At 46.5% G+C, this 21,825-nt stretch overlaps 2 protein-coding genes and 1 pseudogene across 3 annotated transcripts in view; 1 reads left to right on the forward strand and 2 right to left on the reverse strand.

Moving 5' to 3' along the window:
• Window positions 1-21,510, reverse strand: part of LOC134294578 (zinc finger protein 658B-like) — an 85,268-nt pseudogene extending 63,758 nt beyond the window's left edge.
• The window catches only part of LOC134294568 (zinc finger protein 850-like), a 256,756-nt gene that overhangs the window by 195,690 nt on the left and 39,241 nt on the right, over window positions 1-21,825 (forward strand). The window lies entirely within an intron of this gene.
• LOC107983841 (oocyte zinc finger protein XlCOF6-like) lies at window positions 309-7,182 on the reverse strand. Its single transcript, XM_062966111.1, has one exon. The coding sequence runs from the start codon at window positions 7,180-7,182 to the stop codon at window positions 5,317-5,319; it is 1,866 nt and encodes a 621-aa protein (XP_062822181.1). The 3' UTR covers window positions 309-5,316.

Consider the following 21,825-nt stretch of genomic DNA (forward strand, 5'->3'; position numbering starts at 1 on the left):
TTCTGAAAAAGCGTGCTGAATCTTTGAGGCATTTGATACCCTAAAGTTTAGTCCTCCTTTCGGGGAACGTGCTGTTCCTTCCGTTCTTATGGCATGGTTTCAAAACATTCTCCATCTCAGGCTGTAGGACTTATGGGGTCCCACCTGCACACGTTATTGTCCATTGTTATTCGGATACGCCTTACTGGACCCTCGTTCCGTCTTGCCAGGTGAGAGACGCCTTGTTGATTCCTCGCTTCATGTTGTGATCCCCATCTCATGCCATCTCCGGACACAAAGCGCTGGCACAGAGCACATGACCATGGGCCAAAAGGGAGGACAGGACATACGAACCAGCCATAAAACTCAATTGCCCCGAGGTGGGGAAAAGGGACTCTGGAAGGTGGGAATGGGCAACCTCCAGGCGCCAGGACTCCAGGGTGATTTGATACTGTAGCTAAGCCTATATATACGGGCAGTAGAGCAGACTCTTATATTCCGAACAATAATGCCGTAGGTATCTCCAGCCCTTGTGTGTACTCTTTAAAAGAAGACTAACCCACACCACACAGTTGGAGCTGACAAGCCTTACACCCAACTGGATACAATTGAAGCCTTGGACAACTCATCGAAACCCAACTCATCAGAATCCAACTCAACTCAATGGAACCCAAATGAATACAACTCAAATCTTGGACAACTCAACGGATCCCAACTCAAGTCAAGTGAACCCAACTTGACTCAAATGAACCCAAGTCAACTCATCAGAATCTGATGCCATGATCCCCATCGCATGCCATCTCTGGACACAGAGCACTGACGGAGAGCACAAGGCCATGGGCCAAAAGGGAGGACAGGACACATGAACCAGCCATAAAACCCAATTGCCCTGAGGTGGGGGGAAAGGGACTCTAGAGTGATTGATGGTACGGTAAAGGTTTCGCAGACGTTAAGTCCAGTCGTGTCCGACTCTGGGGGTTGGTGCTCATCTCCATTTCTAAGCTGAAGAGCTGGCGTTGTCTGTAGACACCTCCAAGGTCATGTGGCCGGCGTGACCGCATGGAATGCTGTTACCTTCCCGCCGGAGCGATACCTATTGATGTAGTACTCACATTTGCATGTTTTCTAACTGCTAGGTTGGCAGAAGCTGGAGCTAACAGCGGGCACTCACTTTGCTCCCTCGATTTGAACCTGGGACCTTTCGGTCTGCAAGTTCAGCAGCTCAGCGCTTTAACACACTGAGCCACCGGAGGCTCCCGATGATACTGTAGCTAGGCCTATATACACGGGCAGTGGAGAAGACTCTTGTATTCTGAACATTAAAGCCGTATGGGATCTTCAGCCCTTGTGTGCCTGGGCTCTCTTTCAAAGAAGACTAACCCACACCAACACAGTTGGAGCTGACAAGCCTTACAATTTGCTCTAAATCCCTTACTCTCTGTAGCTTCTGCCTGCACCAGCCTGGAGGAAGGAGAGAGAGAGAGGACCAACTCGCAGGCATTGTGGGGGAAGAAGTAGGCTCCGGAGGAGGAGAGGGGTCATGATCTCACACTCCCTTGAATGCAGCTCCCCCCCCCCCGATCCAAGTGGGTCACACCAGCCCCGGGGGGCAAGAGGCTAGCTCCGGCCTTCCAGCGGCCACTCCGTCTCCTCAGGCCATCTCCCCCGGCCTTTCTGCGGCAGCCCCTTCCTCCCATCCCGTTGGAGCTGACAAGCCTCACTCTTCACCGCCCAAGTCCGTCCCATGTCACGCTTTGCGTGAACTCCGTTTTCTTTTGAGGCCCGTTTCTTCTTTCTTCACAAGCACCCACACAAACACACTCCCGTTTCTTACACACACGGCCTTGATACATCAATACTACTTTATTGTATCACATGTCTGATTCAGTGTCAATTCTATGTATATAATCAGTTTAATATAGTTATATGTAGCGGAAAAGCGAACCGCTCACACAGATTTAAATACCGGGAACTTTGTCAAAGCGCTATGGATCCAATCTGAGCCCAACAGAGTTTAAAAGAAGTACCTTTATTATACTGCAGTATAGACGGACGGACAAATCAAAGGTGACCGCCGTGAAGAACATTTGAAATGAAGCTCAATATATCCTCATGTTCCTCATTTCTTTGGAACAGTACAGAGTGTTGCAAGCGTGCTTCCTTTATCATAAACAACATTTGTAGAAAAAACATGTTGTTCACTTATGTTCCAGTAAGTAGCTTAACCACATTAACCACATCGGCCGACCACAAGATGTTCCGGAAACATAGTGGCGACATACGGACACTTGCCTCTCCTCTGGAAGAAGGCAGGTTGCATCTTTAATAGAATAAGTTGAAGCAGACACCTTAATAATGCATAATTAAAAGCAATCAGAAATAGAATAGAAATGGAATAGAAATGCAGGCACTTTGGCCCATCAACCCTCTCAATAGAGTCAACATACATCGCAGTTCACAATTGCGTTTCTAAGTATTGCAATTTGTTTTCAAATACAGAAAATCGATCAGTCACTCCTTGTAGCCCTCACCTTACTATTGGGTGCATCAATAGATGTAAACATGCTGCTGCCGCTTTGGGTGAATATCCGTTGATTTCATCCCACCAGTGACGTTCTGTCGGGCTGCTTCCTTCTGCGGCCACGCTCTGACGTTCTCCATCAACCTCTTGGATCCTAACAAAACCTTTCTTACTTCTTTCCTCACAACTCTCCAAATGTTTCTTCACCTGCTGATTCGTTTTTACTAGTATATTTAATTTTTCCCAATTAATTCCTTATCTTATATTTATGGATAACTTTTTAAACTTCAAGTCTATTTCACTGTCTCCATTCTCCACCACGTACACCAAATTCCCAGTTTCATCATCTTGAACAAAAGTTATGTTACATTTACATTTCAACCGAATGTTTGTTTATCGGGTTCTATTATATTTCCATCAGACCATAACATTAGCTGAGCAGGAGTAACACAAACACATCCCATTCCTGTATCTTGTGTGAATGTATCACATCTTCCATGTTTATAGCACACGTGGTCCTATCTGTGTGAGGTGTGGTGAGCACATATAATCTGCTGCCCGCGCTTCCCATTGTTTTATATCCATTGTGGTGTTTCCTTTATAAATCTTTATATCTGAGCACAATATCTTACTTGACATTAAAGAAGGCATACAGAATATCCCATTGACTACTACAAGGGTTGTTGTTGTGTCACAAACCATTATCTAAATTGTGTCATGTTTTCTACTCACTGATCTCACAGACCTCACTCTTCCCTGAACGCTCGGCATCCAAAGAACAGGAAACCTTTGGGTTGAGAACAAAACAAGTTGACAGTTTCAGCAGTTTTGTCCCTTATAAATCCCCCTCTTTGTGGCAAAAAATAAATTAAAAAAGAGAGATTAAAAGCAACATTACAAAAAAGGCAGAAATTGTATATAATGCTTCAACTACACATGAAACTAACTACTACATGAGATACAAAACTAAATCAGAAACAAACAGACCTGCGAAACAGTTACCTTCATAGAGACACAACTGAACTAACAAACGACAGGGATAAATGCCTAAAGGCCTCGTTCTATCTGTTAATTTTTATCTCTCATTATTCTACTCCCTTTAGATAATATAATTACTTCCAGAATGGAACGTACAGAGTTCCCTCACTACTTCGCTCTTTTCGGATTCACTGTTTTGCGGTTTTTCAATAAACTCTAAAAGACGACTATAAATAATAAAAAATTACAATGTACAGCCTAAGGAAGGGAGGAAGGAGAAGCCAAAGGGAGAGAAAAGGAGCCCAAGCGGCAACAAGAGGAGAAGGAGGCGATTTATCAACACATGATTTCTTGATAAAGACCTAAAATAGTGTATAACTACTAAAATAATGTAGAAATATATAGCATCCCTACTTCGCGGATTTTCACTTATTGCGGGTGGTCCTGGAACCTAACCCCCGGGATAAGTGAGGGAACACTGTATTTTTAGTTCAATCTTTCTACAATTGTTATGATTGAGCCTCATGGCTCTGTTACTGGCAGACGTGGGCGTAAGACTCCTCGAGAGTCAGATACTCTCGAGGAGCGAGAAAGAAAGAGACTGCGAGATATTTTTGCAGCACCATCTGACGAAGAGTCTTTTGAGGGGTTTACGGAGAGAATGGAGGAGGGGCTGGTTAGCTCGGAGGAGGATGAGATGGATTGGACTCGGGTGAGGGAGAAATTGGGTGCCACTGGCAATGATGGGATGGAAGATGAATGGGGACCTTCAGGATTAGACCCATGGACAAGCTGGAGGGATGGGACGGGATCCACAGCTGGAGATGCTGTGGGGCGTAGTCAGAGGTGTTCCAGCTCTGATGAGGAAAGTGATGAGGAAACGCCCGGGTTAAGGAGGGCAGCTGATAGTGATGAGGATTTGTAACTGGCATAAAATGGGGCTTGGGAGCAATTGCAAATTGCGTTGGGCAAGGTAATCTGGACGAACGCTTGGGATCTGTGTGGGACGCTTTCCTGAAGACTGGTGTGTTTTCGTGTGCTGATACGTAAGTTGTTTTGGAATTTAGGGTCAGACGGCGGGAGGAATTGTGTGGGCTTTTGTTTGTGCAAACCTGTGCTTACTCTCATTAGCTTTGACCTTCCGTCGTCTTCTTGACGGACGCCATCTCCTGCTTTGAATTTCGGACTGAACTGACCACGGCTTGACTTCCCCCTACTCGGACTTGGAAACTACAAACGTCTGCTTCTGGCTTTGATCTACGGAAAGGAACTGGGTCTACTCTACTGCTACAATCCTCGGCTGATCTGTTCGTGTTGGAAATCCTGCCTGCTGTGTGTAGGAGTGACGCAAGTTACTCAAAGCACAGTGCTGGCAGCAGAGAGGAATCTGCTGCCAATTAGTTGCATTCTTTTGTATAGTTTGTTCCTCGGCTTTTGTTTTGTTTATCCCCAGGCTGAAGCAAGCAGTTTGTTTTTACCCGGATTAAACTCCGGTTTAATCCGGTTTATCTTTTGAACGTTTTTCCTTGCCCCTTTTTGCTTTTAAAGGCTAATACTGCCTGGCCCTTGTATTTTACGGGCATTTTTGAGTTCTGTAATTCAATAAACTCTGTTATCTTTGATCTTGTGGCGTTCTGTCCTTGACAACAATACACCACATGTGATGAAATGTCCCAACTTTGAGCTTGCATTTCCAAAATTTGCAAGAGTTGCATTGCATTTCTACTTGTTAGAATGACACTCTGGTGTCAATTAACACCATTCTCTCCAGGCTGAATTCTATGATGTCTATGCATAATGTTATTCTGTGAAAAGCTCTGTCCATACTCCATGCATTTCTATGGTTCCCCCCCAGTGTGAGTTCTTTGATGTAAACGTAGACCTGAACTACGAGTAAAGCTCTTTCCACACTCCCGGCATGTATAGGGTTTCTCCCCAGTGTGAGTCCTTTGATGTTCACGTAGAGTTGAACTATCAGCGAAGCTCTGTCCACACTCCAGGCATTTAAAGGGTTTCTCCCCAGTGTGAGTCCTTTGATGTTTACGTAGGCCTGAACTATGAACAAAGCTCTGTCCACACTCCAGGCACATATAAGTTTTCTCCCCAGTGTGAGTCCTTTGATGCGAACGTAGGCCTGACTTCTGAACGAAGCTGTGTCCACACTCCAGGCAGTTATAGAGTTTCTCCCCAGTGTGAGTTCTTTGATGTGAACGTAGATTTCCCCTCTGAGCAAAGCTCTGTCCACACTCCAGGCATTTATAGGGTTTCTCCCCAGTGTGAGTCCTTTGATGTCTACGTAGGCCTGAACTATGAGTAAAGCTCTGTCCACACTCCAGGCATGTATAGGGTTTCTCCCCAGTGTGAGTCCTTTGATGTGAACGTAGGTCTGAATTCTGAGTGAAGCTCTGTCCACACTCCAGGCATGTATAGGGTTTCTCCCCAGTGTGAGTTCTTTGATGTCTACGTAGGCCTGAACTATGAGTAAAGCTCTGTCCACACTCCAGGCATGTATAGGGTTTCTCCCCAGTGTGAGTCCTTTGATGTCTACGTAGGCCTGAACTATGAGTGAAGCTCTGTCCACACTCCAGGCATTTATAGGGTTTCTCCCCAGTGTGAGTCCTTTGATGTGTATGTAAGCTTCCCTTCTGAGCGAAGCTCTGTCCACACTCTAGGCAGTTATAGGGTTTCTCCCCAGTGTGAGTCCTTTGATGTCTACGTAGGCCTGAACTATGAGTGAAGTTCTGTCCACACTCCAGGCATGTATAGGGTTTCTCCCCAGTGTGAGTTCTTTGATGTCTACGTAGGCCTGAACTATGAGTAAAGCTCTGTCCACACTCCAGGCATGTATAGGGTTTCTCCCCAGTGTGAGTCCTTTGATGTGAACGTAGGCCTGAACTCTGAGAGAAGCTCTGTCCACACTCCAGGCATTTAAAGGGTTTCTCCCCAGTGTGAGTCCTTTGATGTGAATGTAGATCTGAACTCCGGGTGAAGCTCTGTTCACACTCCAGGCATTTAAAGGGTTTCTCCCCAGTGTGAGTCCTTTGATGTATACGTAGACCTGAACTACAAGTGAAGCTCTGTTCACACTCTAGGCATTTATAGGGTTTCTCCCCAGTGTGAGTCCTTTGATGTATACAGAGACCTGAACTACAAGTGAAGCTCTGTTCACACTCTAGGCATTTATAGGGTTTCTCACCAGTGTGAGTTCTTTGATGTGTTTGTAAGCTTCCCTTCCGAGTAAAACTCTGTCCACACTCCAGGCATGTATAGGGTTTCTCCCCAGTGTGAATCCTTTGATGTCTACGTAAGCCTGAACGATCAGTGAAGCTCTGTTCACACTCCAGGCAGTTATAGGGTTTCTCCCCAGTGTGAGTCCTTTGATGTACACGGAGACTTGTACTATGAATGAAGCTCTGGCCACACTCCCAGCACTTATAGGGTTTCTCCCCAGTGTGAGTCCTTTGATGTGTTTGTAAGCTTCCCTTCCGAGTAAAGCTCTGTCCACACTCCAGGCATGTAAAGGGTTTCTCCCCAGTGTGAGTTCTTTGATGTGTTTGTAAGCTTCCCTTCCGAGTAAAGCTCTGTCCACACTCCAGGCATTTATAGGGTTTCTCCCCAGTGTGAGTCCTTTGATGTGTTTGTAGAGTTGTACTATAACTAAAGCTCTTTCCACATTCAATACATTTATATGATTTCTTCTCCATGTCAGCAGTGTTATGTACATTTAAATCCAATATTGATGCTTGATTCTTGTTTTTTCCCTTTCTGATTACTCACAGCAGTGGGTTCAAATTACAGGAAAGTAGATTCCATCTGAACATTAAGAAGAACTTCCTGACTGAAAAAGAGCTGTTCAGCGGTGGAACTCTCTGCCTCAAAATGCAGTGGAGGCTCCTTTGGAATCCTTTAAACAGAGGCTAGATGCTCATCTGTCAGGGGTACTTTGCACTTTTCCTGCCCGGCAGAGGCCTGGACTGGGTGCCTCATGCAGTCTCTTCCGACTCTATGGTTCTACTCTATAATCCAAAGTGAATGTAGGAATTCTGCAGGATCAGCCCCTTGAGAGGAATCCTTTTTCCTAGAGGACTGGTTTCCTTACTGCACTTTGGTTTCCAAATGCCTTAATATCGACTAGAAGCTGGTTCGTTTCCCATCACGGCAGGGGTGGCTCCAGAGAACTCTCATGTCCTGGTCAAGAAAGAAGAAGCAAAAGGTTAGACATGAAGCCGCATACCTCTGGCTCAAGATAAACAAAGCGAAAAAGGAAAGAAGAAAGGAAAGATGGAAGGAAGGGAGGAAACACAGAAGGACAGGATAAGAGAAGGAAGGAATCATAGAAGGAGAGAACTGAACCCTTTTCCAATATTGGAGGGCCACACCCATTTCATTGGGTCAAACCCAAACGTGGTTAAAGGAACACAAGGCAGGCTGGCTGGCAGAACTCCTCCCAGCATTCAAGGGTGTAACATATTCTGGATCATGGGTTTCCGTGAATTACCAGCATTGTGCTAAATGCTGAAAGAAACAAGGATTTCTTTATCGATTGTGTCCTTATCTCCCCTGCCACAGGGACTCCCCACTCTGCTTCCTCGGCATCTCAAAGGGTCACTCCGGCCACATTTCCCAAATGAATCTTCCAAACTAAGAAGGACCTGCCTTCCCAACTGGCTAATTCACAACCACGTTCACAAATTGAGTCCATGCTGAACTAAGTTCCATTCAAGCATTCATGCATTCCCTCTGTAGAGCCCATGATGAGATGCAAAGACAGGCACAGCTCCAGCCACAAAGCCTCCTTCCTGCCGACTCCCTTCACCTTTGCCCACTTCCCCCTTTTCTTCTTTTTCCTCCATCCCGGGGAAATCCGAAGAAAACTGGAGGCCATGGAGAGAAAAGGTCTTCCTTGGATGCCTTTGGGAAGAACCGTCAAGGGCCTGAAAGGTTATCCCTTGATTCTGTAAGGCTGAAAACAAAAATGACTGGGAGAAGAATGGGCTTCCGTGGGAACTTCCAAAAGAAAGGGCCTGGTATTCTATCTCCCCAAACTCTGGCACCTCCACATGGTTAAGACAGATACAGAAGGAAGGTTTCTAATGGTAACGATGGAACTACAAACAATTACTCAAGTATAAGCCGGCTTTTCAGCATGTTTTTAATGCTGCAAAAGCCCCCCTTGGCTTATACTCGGGTGAGGGAGGGAAGGAGGGAGGCGGGTGTTGCTGAGAGGCAGCTGTCACCGTTTGCAGTCCTTGTCCTTGTGACGGAACGAAAGCAGGTGCCTCCCTGAGGTAACAAGGCTGCACTTGAGTGAGGGCGAAGAGGTCCTCATGCTTCGCTGAAACTGACAAGGAGGAGGAGCCGGGCACTTCTTCCTCAGCGCATCCACGGCAGAAAAGCATGAGCTTGCCCTCCCTCCACTGCAGCCTTGTTTCCTCAAGGAAGCTCCTGGCCCTGGCCACCCTACCGAAGAGGAGGAGGAGGCAGAGGAGAGAGAGGAGAGAAGAGAGAGGAGGGAACCTGGCAGCCTGAGAGGGGAGGGAGGGAGGGAGGGAGGGAGGGAGGGAGGGAAAAGGGGTTTCAATGCGGAAAGGCCTTTGAACCCTCTCCCACCCAGCCCACACACTCCTGGGTCTAGCGCTCACCCTGCCCACTTTTTGTACAGACCTAAAAACATGGCTGTTCCAATGTGCCTTTGATTAATTCAGTTCACTAAATGACTGGATCCCTCTAGCTATAACTACATTCTCGACTTGCACTTTACTATTGTCCCTGTCCTGGGCTTGTACTATCCTGACTGGCCCTTCCAGCCTTAACTTCTCATCGGCCTCTCGCACTCTGCCATCAGCCCTGCCCTCTCAGCTGTATTGCACAAGCCTTCCCCTTGCCCCAGCTCGGAAACGGCCATTACGCTTGGCTAAATACTGGTTGTTGTAGGATGAATTATGTTTTTAATTATGTCCTTTATGATGTTGGTATATGTATTTTTATTGTGTTATATTTTGACCTTTGTCTGATTGGGCTTGGTCCCCATGTAAGGTGCCCTGCGTCCCTTCAGGGAGATGGTGGCGGGATACAAAAATAATGTAGTAGTAGTAGTGGTTGTTGTTGTTATTCTTATTAGTAGTAGTATGGGGGGGGGAGTGTGGTACAATATGGTTTTATACTTTAAAGGGACAAACAAGTGTTGAACAAAGTGTTCAAAGAATGAGTTTTGTTGGCTTCGACTCGGTCTGGACTAAGGTTTATGTACAAGGTTCTGTGGATGAATGGCTCAAGTATTTTGTATTGTTTTAAATCTGTATTTAACTGCTTATGTTTTTATTCTTTTGTATTATTGTGTATTGGCATCAAATTCTGCCAGTTTTGTAAGCCACCCTGAGTGAGAAGGGCAGGATAGAAATGATGGAAATAAAGAAATTAAAGAAATAATAATAATAATAATAATAATAATAATAATAATAATAAGTTTATTTATATCCCACCTCCATCTCCCCCGAAGGGGACTCGGGGCGGCTTACAGCAAAATCAAAATACAAACAATGATAAAATATAAAACATCAGGACAAAAACAAAGACCAATAAAGAATATACACAATAAGTTAAAAAACACAACACAGAATTAAAACATCAGGTTAAAAACAATGAGGTTGCAATAGTGGATAAGCAAAGTGTACGGTGCACATTATGGGTAACAAATTCATAAATAGATAAAGTGCATTAGAATCATTTAAGGTCACATTAGGTACGGTAGAGAGGAGTCCTGAGTAATATCAATCAATCAGGAATCGGGAAGAGCGACCAGTGCAAAAGGTCGAGGAGCATAATAATTGTGATGGAAAAAGATGATCTTAACCAAAGGCCTGAGTGAAAAGCCAAGTTTTCAGACTCTTCCGAAATGCTATCAAGGTGGGGGCTTGCCTGATCTCCCTAGGCAGCGAATTCCATAACCAGGGGGCCACGACAGAGAAGGCCCTGTCCCTCGTCCCCACCAACCGCGCTTGCGATGCTCGCGGAAGCGAGAGGACGGCCTCCCCCGATGACCGAAGAGACCGCACAGGTTCGTAGGGGGACAGACGATCCTGAAGGTAGATGGGTCCCAAACCGTTCTGAGCTTTATAGGTGATCACCAGCACTTTGAATTGGGTCCGGAAAATGAGCGGCAGCCAGTGGAGCTCCTTAAACAGGAGGGTTGACCGCTCTCTGTATTGGGCTCCCGTTAGAACCAAGGCTGCCGAGCGTTGAACTAATTGAAGTTTCCGGGCCGTCTTCAAAGGCAGCCCCACGTAGAGCGCATTGCAATAATCCAATCTAGAGGTAACTAAGGCGTGAACCACCATGGCCAAGTCAGACTTCACGAGGTATGGTCGCAGCTGGCGCACAAGTTTTAGTTGTGCAAAGGCCCTCCCAGCCACCGCCGACACCTGAGCCTCAAGTGTCAGTGATGAGTCCAGGAGGACCCCCAAGCTGCAATGGACCTGCGCCTTCAGGGGGAGTGCGACCCCGTCGAGCACAGGTTTCCACCCAATGAAACAAAGAAACAGAAGAATGTAAGCGAAATGGTCGATCAGGTGAAGGTGGTATCGCTCAACTACTGAGGCCTTGGCTACTCTATAAAGGGAAGTTGATTACAAATAATAATAATAATTTATTTCATATATCCCGCCTCCATCTCCCCAAGGGGACTGGGGACGGCTTACATGGGGACAAAGCCCTAAAATCAATAGCTGACATGTTGTGATGTAGTCTTTGAGTAATGATACTACTAGGTGCATTAGAGGAGCAAGACTCCGGAGGAGCAACAAAGGAAGCAGATCCGGGAAATACTTATGGAGCTAACTGATGATGACACATTTGAGGGCTTTGAGGGGGATGATGGGGTTGAGAATCAGGAGGGTGGGATGACAAGTTCAGAGGAAGAAGTAATGGACTAGACTAAGGTGCGGGAGATCCAGGACATCTTTAGAGAACCCACAAGTAGCGACACGTTTGAGGGTTGGCACAGTGAGGATCCAGCTGGGTCTTGGGGAATTATGGGTTTGGATAAAAGGTGGACTGGGTGGAGGGATCGGCAAGGGGCTTCAGCTGAAAGGAGGTCTGGTGGGGCGTTGTCTGATTCTAGCTCTGAGGAGGAATTGAGGCAACAGGCTGCAGCTGCTAGCAGGGTGTTGGCTGGTTCTAGTTCTGAGGATGATTTGTGAATAAAAGTGGGTTTGGGAAATGGATCACCTTTGCAGTCGGCAGTGTTGTTGGGTGTTCGTGTGTTCATGTGAGCTGTTTGGGAAGACGTGCCTTGGGAATACTTCTGTGAACTTGCTGTGCTGCATTCTACGCTTTGGCTCTATGTATGACCTGGACTGGATTTCACATTGCGGACTTCTCCTTCTCTGACTGGACTGGATTTCGTATTGCTGACCCAGATTGGACTCAACGCCGTTGACATTGTGTTTGGGTGACTTCAAGAGATGTCTTCGGGCCCCTGCTGGTCGTCAATTCCTGTCTGCTGACGTCCTGCTGGGAATTGGAGTGCTTTCTTTGTTGTTTTACAAGGTTTGTTTTTAAACCAGATTATACTCCGGTTTAATCTGGGTTATTTTCCAAGGTCTGGGGTTTTGTGTTGTTTGCTGGGAATTCTGTGTTTCACACTGAAGATTAAGTGTTCTGAGCCTTTTGAGTTTGTTTTTGGGCTCCTTTTGGTTGTGAACTAATAAACTGTATTTCTACTAACGTTTGGTCTGGCGCTTTAAGGAGTCTGTGTTGCAACATGACATATGCACAAAAACAGTAGAAGTTACAAAATTTAAATACATAGCAAGAACCAAACAATTTTAAAACTTTAAGATAAAACACATAGCATATCAGTTAGACAGGGGAGTGGGGCTGTTTAGGATTACGTGGGAGGGGCTGATTTGTGCAAACATGAATAGTGGGACCAGAGTGGGGTAAAGTGCTAGGAGCCGCCAAGGCGATTTGGACTGTATGATGAAAGTGCAGCTGATTATTCTATATAAAAGCATTAGCAACGAGAAAACAGCTAGAATAACGTGAGTTAGAAAGGACTCAAAAAGATTTGATATTTTTAAATAGAGAATACTTTAAATACAGTAATACAGAAACTCCAAATTATTAGCCAAAGCAGCACACATTAGAAAGGGAAGAAAATAATAACATCCATTAAAGACAAGGAAGGAAAGAATCATACAAGAATGGAAGACAAAATATGAGCTTTTCCAAGATCTTACCAAGAACTATACTTGGCAAAAGAAAACTCCAAAAGTAAAATAGAGGAATATATTGAAAAATATTGGAAAAAATAAAGATCCAGGAAACAGATAAATTAGTTGTGTAACAATTAATTTCATAAAAAGAGATTGGAGAAATTACAGATAATTTAAAACCCAGGAAGACCCCAGGAATGGATGGGCTGGGACCGGAATATTATCGAAAAATTAAAACCATATTAATACCTAAATTAAAAGAATTATATAATAATAACAGGAGAGAAGATCCCACCATCTCGGGAACAGTCTCTGATTATGTTAATTTTGAAACCTAACAAGGACCCAACAGAACCCGGATCACATAGACCCATTTAGTTAATAAATCAAGATGCTAAAATTTCAACAGCAATTATGGCAAAAAGAATGAATGAATTTATATATAAGTATATCAATGAAGATCAATGTGGTTTCATAGCAGGGAGACAAATGTCAGTTTAATGGGTAGGGTTCTAAATATATTTAATTATCAGGAAAGGAAATTTTAAAAATGAGTCTTTAATTAATTTTCCCCCTCCTGTTTTAAATACTCAATTAAATATTTGGGAATAAATGTAGCGAAAAAATAGAAGTTTTAGAGACTAATAATTTTATTAAATGAAGAAAGGAAATAAATATAACATTTTTAGAATACGCTTAACTCAAATTATCATGGTTTGGAAGGATAGCACTGATTAAGATGAAAATATTACCTTTTTTAAAATTTAGAATGTCACCTATGAAAATTTAAACGTGGTCTGTAATGGAAATAAAAAGCCATAATAAATATAACTAAATGGTACGTAGTCGAAGGTTTAGCGGAGCAAGGAAAACTGGAAGGGCCAGAAGAGGGGTTCTCCACCCGGGGTCCCTCCCCAGGTGTGTTTGGCCTACAACTCCCAGAAATCCCAGCCAGTTCAGTTTACCAGCTGTTAGGATTTCTGGGACTGGAAGGCCAAAAACATCTGGGGAGGGACCCCAGGTTGAGAACCACTGGGCTAGAAGAAGAGGATAACAAATTAGAATGGAAACCAGAGTATATTTTGATAGAAAATAAGGAAAAGACTTTGAATAATGAATGGAGTAACCCCCTTATATAAATATAAACATTCTATCTAAACGTTATTGGCCATGCCATACTGCTGCACTGGACCTGCCTGGCACCTTATGGCTGGCCACCCCAACGCTGAACCCTTGACCCGCTGTTGGAGTATTTTGTCATTAGCTCCTAAGCCTGTGGTTAATTGATTGATTTGCCTGTTTATTGTATTTATGCTCATTATTGTATCATGTTTTGTTGTTGTAAACTGCCCTGAGTCCCTTGAGGAGATAGATAGGGCGGTATATAAATAAAGTTTTATTGTTGTTATTATTATTTATTTGTACCATCTCCCCAAAGGGGAGCGGCTCACAAAAGTACACAATTGTGCAGAACACACAGTAAGATAAAGGTCAAGGTTTCCCCTGACATGAAGTCCAGTCGTGTCCGACTCTGGGGGTTGGGGCTCATCTCCATTTCTAAGACAAAGAGCCGGCATTGTCCGCAGGCACCTCCTAGGTCATGTGGCAAGCATGACTGCACGGAGCGCTGTTACCTTCCTGCAGAAGCAGTACCTATTGATCGACTCACATTTGTATGTTTTTCAAACTGCTAGATTGGCAGAAGCTGGGGCTAATAGTCAGAGCTCACTCTGTTCCCTGGATTCGAATCTGCAAATCTTTTGGTCAGCAAATTCAGAAGCTCAGCGGTTTAACGGTTGCGCAACTGGGGGGAAACCTTTGCATTTACCTAAATAAATAAATAAGAAGAAGGAAGGGAGGGAAGGAAGAATGGATTGAGGTGGGAAGGAACAAGGAAGTGATTGGGAATTGGAAAATATAGATATTGACACCTATATATTGTATGTACATAATAATAACAACAACAACATCTTTATTCTTATATCCCACCACAATCTCTCTCCCCGAAGGGACTTGGGGCGTTTTACATGGAGACCAAACTCAGCATAAGCAAGGCCTCCAGGTCATTTTTATGCGTGTCCTCCGGTCTTTTATCAAGCCATGTTTTATTTTTAATATGAATTTATTATGTTTTATCGATCTGTTTTATTACAATGTTTGTACCACTTGGGCTTGGCCCCGCGTAATCTGCCCCAAGTCCCTTCAGGGAGATGGAGGCGGGGTATAAAAATAAAGTTGTTGTATTGTTATTATTATTATTATTATTATTACTCACTCTCAATGAGCTAGTCAACACCTGGAATGTCAGTTTGTTGGCTGCCTTGGATGAGATTGCCCCCAGACGCCTCCTTCGCCCTCACCAGAATCGCTCCCCCTGGTACACTAATGAGCTGCGGACGATGAAGCAGGCACGAAAGCGGCTGGAACATCGGTGGCGACAGAAGCCCGACGAGGTGTCACTGTCCGCTTTCAAGGCTTTTCGCAGGTCCTACGAATTAGCCGTCAAGGATGCTAAAAAATCTTACAATTCTTCCTTAATAGCCTCTGCTAGATCGCGCCCAGCTCAAGTATTCAAAATCGTTCGTGCTTTGACCAGTCCGGCTCCCTTAGTCCAAAACCCAGCAACCACGGCTCTTACAGCAGAGGCATTCCAGAAGTTTTTCACTGATACAATCACCGTGCTTCGGCAGGAACTGCCCCCTACAGTTGATACCTTAAGTGAGCTTGAGACTTTGTGGCCGCTTAGTGGGCCTATCTTTGACCGATTTACTCCGCTTGACAAGGAAGATGTCGCTAGAATCCTGGCTGTTGCAAAACCAACCACCTGTTCCCTTGATCCGTGCCCCTCTTGGTTGGTGAAGAGCTGCCTGGAAGGTCTACTCGATCCGTTGAGTAATATAATCAATGGCTCTCTTGAACAGGGGGTCTTCCCGGACAACCTAAAAGAGGCAAGGGTTCGTCCCTTGCTAAAGAAGCCTAGCTTGGATCCCATGACCCTTGCCAACTATCGTCCTGTCTCCAACCTCCCATTCTTGGGCAAGATGATAGAGCGGGCTGTGCTGGGACAATTGTAACAATTTCTGGATGATACAGCCGGCCTGGACCCTTTCCAGTTAGGCTTCCGCCCTGGCCATGGGACGGAGACAGTCCTGGTTGCCATTACAGATGAACTTCGTCGCCAATCTGATAGCGGCGGATCACCACTTCTGGTACTTCTCGACCTTACCGCAGCGTTTGACACCGTTGACTATGATCTAATGATTCACCGTCTCGCCATGTACGGAGTTCGCGGTCAGGCCCTCAATTGGTTCAACTCATTTCTGCGAAACCGCAGCCAATGCGTGGAGTATATGGATCAAGTCTCTGATAGATCTCCCCTCCTATGTGGGGTACCCCAAGGTGCAATTCTCTCCCCTCTTCTCTTCAACATTTACGTTAGACCCCTTGCTAGTTTGGTTCGGAGTTTCAGCCTAGACTGCTATCAATATGCAGACGACACCCAACTCCTTCTGCGCCTGGAGCCTGGAGCAACGTCAATACCAGACAATTTCACCTTATGTCTGGAGGCTCTGTCGAACTGGCTACGTGCTAGTAGACTGAAGGTGAACCCGGCGAAGACTGAGATTCTCTGGCATGGCCGCTCAACTGGTCTGACCCACTTGCTACCCACCTTCGATGGTGCTGCCCTATCTCCTTCGCCCACCGTTAAGAGCCTGGGATTCGCAGCTGACAATGGAAGCTCAGGTCGCTGCTGCCAGCAAACAGGCCTTTTTCCACCTACGACAAGCGAGGCAACTGGCACCCTATCTATGTGATGAGGCTCTGGCAACGGTCATCCATGCCAAGGTCACGTCTAGGCTGGACTATTGCAACGCCCTGTATGTTGGCCTTCCGATGTCCACAACCCGAAAGCTCCGTATTGTTCAGAATGCGGCAGCCAGGCTACTCACAAGAACACCCATGAAATGCCACATAACACCAGTGCTGCAGCATCTGCATTGGCTTCCAACTGATTACTGTGGTCTATATAAAATGCTAGTCCTAACTTTTAAAACTCTTTACGGCCAGGGCCCATCGTATCTTAGGGACCGTCTCTCCTTTTCCCATCATCGGAGGTCACAACGACCATCCCAACGAGACTTACTCTATGTACCGGGTCCTTCGATACCATCGACCATGGTATCCTTCTGGGGAGGCTCTCCGGGATGGGGCTTGGTGGCACGGTTTTGCTGTGGCTCCAGTCCTTCCTGGAGGGTCGTTCCCAGATGGTGAAGCTGGGGGACACCTGCTCGGACCCCTGGCCATTGACCTGTGGGGTCCCGCAAGGGTCTATCCTATCCCCCATGCTATTCAACATCTACATGAAACCGCTGGGAGAGGTCATCCGGAGTTTTGGAGGGCGTTGTCATCTCTACGCAGATGACACGCAAATCCACTACTCGTTTCCATCTAACTCCAAGGAAGCCCCTCGGATGCTGAACCAGTGCCTGGCCGCTGTGGCGGACTGGATGAGGAGGAACAAACTGAGGATCAATCCTGACAAGACAGAGGCCCTCCTGGTCAGTCACTCGTCTGATCGGGGTATTGGGTGGCAACCTGTGCTGGACGGGGTTGCACTCCCCCTGAAATCACAGGTCCGCAGTTTGGGGGTCCTCCTGGATTCAGCGCTGACACTTGAGGCGCAGGTGTCGGCGGTGGCCGGGAGGGCTTTCGCACAACTAAAACTCGTGCGCCAACTGCGACCATACCTCGTGAAGTCTGACTTGACCATGGTGGTGCATGCCTTAGTTACCTCTAGACTGGACTACTGTAATGCGCTCTACGTGGGGCTTCCCTTGAAGACGGCCCGGAAATTACAATTGGTCCAGCGGTCGGTGGCCAGACTAATAACTGGGGCGAGTTACAGGGAGAGATCCACTCCCTTGTTCAAGGAGCTCCACTGGCTGCCGTTTATTTTCCGGTCCCAATTCAAGGTACAGACCATCACTTATAAAGCCCTAAACGGTTTGGGACCCACCTACCTTCGTGACCGTATCTCCTATCATAAACCTGCCCGATCCCTTCGATCGTCAGGGGAGGCTCTCCTGTCACCACTGCCAATATCTCAGGCCTGCCTTGTGGGAACAAGGGAGAGGGCCTTCTCTGCTGTGGCCCCCCGATTGTGGAACTCACTGCCCGGTGAGATTAGGCAAGCCCCCACACTAGCAGCCTTTAAGGAAGACCTGAAAACATGGCTCTTCCGTTGTGCCTTTGGAGAGTAATCACTACATACACCCCTTTTGCTGCTCTCCTTCAATATTTGTCCTCCAGATCGCACCGCCACTTTATGACCCTGTCCTCTGTGGTTTTTACTCCTACTTCCTTTCTCACCTCGAGTTTTAATCTAGTGTTCATGTGGTTTTATTGTTCTTTGATCTTGTTTAATGTAGTGTATATTTTCTTTTATTGTGTTGTTTAATGTGCTATGATTTGTTGTTCTATTATATTTTGTTATATTGTATTGTTCTGGGCATGGCCCCATGTAAGCCGCCCCGAGTCCCCGTTGGGGAGATGGTGGCGGGGTATAAATAAAGTTTATTATTATTATTATTATTATTATTATTATTATTATTAGAGAAGTGCACTTGGAGAGGACCAGGCACAGAGCTTTTTCTGTTTCTGCCCCTGCCTTATGGAATGCCTTGCCACCCTATATGAGAGCCATGCGTGAGTTAGGGCCTTTTACCCTAGCACTCAAGACCTGGCTCTTTACTAGAGCTTTTAATCTATTTTAATTTTTTAATCAATATTTGTATGTATGTATTTTTATCCTTTACAATTGTATCTTGTAAATCGCCTAGAGCATCGTGGATGGAGGGCGATTAATAAGTAATTAAATGATGATGATGAGGATGATGATTATAACACAATTAACAATATATAACAAATAAACAATACAATGAGAACAACTGAAACCAGGAAAAGTAAGAACATCATAAAAGTATATAATCAACTGACATCAACCGACCAGTAAGCGGGAAAAGTGGGCATGTTCGGATCCGAGAGGGCAGGGCCAGGGCTTGTGCAGAACGCAGGTTGTATTACTTTATTTCCCACCGCTTTTCTCCCCCCAGGACAGGCACGGGCACAAGAAGGCCGGGGGGGGGGGTGAAGTGGCCCCTTAGGCGCTTCCCTCTGGCCCCCTCCCCACGTTCCCTGTCATCTTGGCATCAGGACGCGGTGGCCTTGATGGGAGTTGTAGTTCACCTGCATCCAGCCACAATGGGACCCGCACCCAGAATGCCCTGGGACCAGACTTGGCTCAGAGAAGCCCCATGAATAATAATAATAATAATAATAATAATAATAATAAAACTTTATTTATAACCCGCCACCATCTCCCTGTGGGGACTCGGGGCGGCTTACATGGGGCAGAGGCCCAAACAACACAAGGACAAAATATAAGGAACATAATACAATCACAATATAAAACAGATAAAACAATAATGCAATATATCAATTAAAACAACAATACAGGATAAAAAATTACATTAAAAACACATAAAAGGCAAGACCGTAATAAATACAGGATAGATTATTAAAAACCCTCTGGGTCTGATTCATTAATGACTATCTCCGAAAGCCTGCTGAAACATCCAAGTCTTCAGTTGTTTCCTGAAGGAGGGTAGAGAGGGAGCCAACCTCATCTCCCTGAACAGTCTGCGGGGATTTAGGGTCTTGGTCAGGGGTCCCCAAACTTTTTAAACCGAGGGCCAGTTCACTGTCCCTCAGACCGTTGGAGAGCCGGACTATAGTTTTTTTTTAAAAAAAACATAAATTCCTATGCACACTGCACATATCTTATGACACTGCTTTTGGCTAATAAGATGCTCAATGTCTGGTTCCATATTTGTTCCCTCAGGCAGGAAGCATCCAGGCCTTGAAGCTGCAAGGCTTTTCAATATTAATCAATGTGATTAATTGCAACATTCTCACTGGCCTCTAACAGAGAAGAGTTATTTCTCCCACCCTGGACCTTTCACAGATATATAAACCTCCCTTGCCTAGTTTCCAACAGTCCTCACAGCCTTTGAGGATGCCTGGCATAGATGTGGGCGAACGTCAGGAGAGAATGCTTCTGGAACATGTCCATGCAGCCTGGAAAACTCACAGCAACCCAGTGATTCTGGCCATGAAAGCCTTCCACAACTCAGAAGAGAAATGTTTGCGTTGTACACAAGGGATTCCTAGCCTAAGGAACCCTATGAAATATATAGGGCTGCCATAAGTCCATGCATGCAGATCTTTTTCCTCAATGCTGCAGATTAGAACTGCTCAAAAAGGTGCACAGCTGGTTGGGGGATTCTGGGAATGGCAGTCCAAAAAGTCCCTTCCCCAATCAATCCCCAAAGGTCTGCCAAGGAATCCCAGGCACCAGAGGCTTTCACTTGCCTAGTTTCCAACAGACCTCACAGCCTCTGAGGATGCCTGGCACAGATGTGGGTGAAATGTCAGGAGAGAATGCTTCTGGAGCACAGCCATACAGCCCGGAAAACTCACAGCAACCCAGTGATTCCAGGCATGAAAGCCTCCAAAAACAATGTCTTTATTACAGAAGCAGCGCGGAGGGAGGGACTTTAGGACCCAGCTCGCCCTTTTCCTCTCCTTCCTTCCTCTTCTACCAAAGCATGGGCGGGGGAGAGAATTTAGGAGCCCGATCACCGGTCTCCTGTTTTTCCTCTCCTGCCTTCTCTTCCAAATTGGCAAAAGAGACAGTGCGTCGTCTTCTTCCTCATCCAAAGCCATGGTGAAAGCACTGCTTTGGAAGAAAAGAAGGAAGGAGAGGAAAGTATGCCGCCCAGCCTGCAGCCATGCTACCGCCGCCACCACTTTGGAAGAGAGGGAAGGAGAGGAAGAGGAGAAGGACGACACGCAGGCTCCTAACGTCCTTGCCATGCCTGCTACGTCGGAAAAGAGGAAGGAAGGAAAGGAAAAAGAGAAGAACACGTGGGGGCTCCTGAAGTCCCTCCCCCCCCTGCCCGCCTGCTCGCTGCCAACAGCCTTCAGAAGCAGCAGCAGCAGCCTTCCTCCTCTTGGCTGCCCGTCCCCCATCCGGGGCCGGATAAATGGCTTCAGCGGGCCGCATGTGGCCCGCGGGCCTTAGTTTGGGGACCCCTGGTCTTGGTTTTGGGGGTTGTAGTTCACCTGCAGCCAGAAAGGAGGGAACCAGCTGAGGTCAGGCCTGGACCAGACTTGGCAGACAGGCCCAACATGGGCAGCTGTGCACACAGGCCTGGTTTCACAATAATAATAATAATAATAATAATAATAATAATAATAATAATAGATCTCTATTTATATCCCTCTCCTCCCTCTCGGGACCCAAAGCGGCTGAGAACGTATTGAAATCCCATAAACAACAGAGCAGGTGGACAATGTAAACACAACGGGATAAACAGATGAAGGGAAACCACTGGAGCAGGCCTGTGGAGACCCGTCTGGGGAGGAGGGCATCCTGGGAGTTGTAGTCCTCCCTCCCTCCCGCCCTCCCTCCTCCGAGAGCCCCGAAGGCAGCCGGGGACGGGCCAGGCCTCACGGACTCCCTCCCGCGGCCTTCCTTCCCTCACGCCCCGAAGCAGGCCGGGCCCCTCCGCCTCCCCCCCGGGCACCCCGGCGAGCCCCCCTCCCTCCCTCCCTCTCCCCACAGACCTCTCTCTCTCGGCCTCTCCGTCCTCTTCCCTCCGCCGCCCTCCTTCCTTCCCGCCTCACAGACACAGACCAGGCCTCAGGCCAGGCCAGGCGCCGCCATCTTCCCCCTCTTCGTCCTCCTTCCCCGGGGCCCGCCCCCGCCCCTCCCATTGGCTGAGCCCGGGACGCCCCGCCCACCGTAGGTCCCCCACTGGCTGCCTGCCGCTCCCCCTCCTTTGATGGACGGGCAGCAGGGCGGGGCTCCTGAGCAGAGTTCCTCAACGTCACAACCTTTAAGTCCTGACGGAGTTTCTGCGGGTGAACCGGGCATGATGGGAGTTGTAGTTCATCCCATACCAAATATTATATTTGAGTATTATATATTATTATTATTATTATTATTTTATTATAGTGTTAAAGTGTGACATGATATTATTATGAAATATTATATTACATTGCAATATT

Source organism: Anolis carolinensis, unplaced genomic scaffold, assembly GCF_035594765.1.
Source record: "Anolis carolinensis isolate JA03-04 unplaced genomic scaffold, rAnoCar3.1.pri scaffold_17, whole genome shotgun sequence".
Classification (NCBI taxonomy): Eukaryota; Metazoa; Chordata; class Lepidosauria; order Squamata; family Dactyloidae; genus Anolis; species Anolis carolinensis.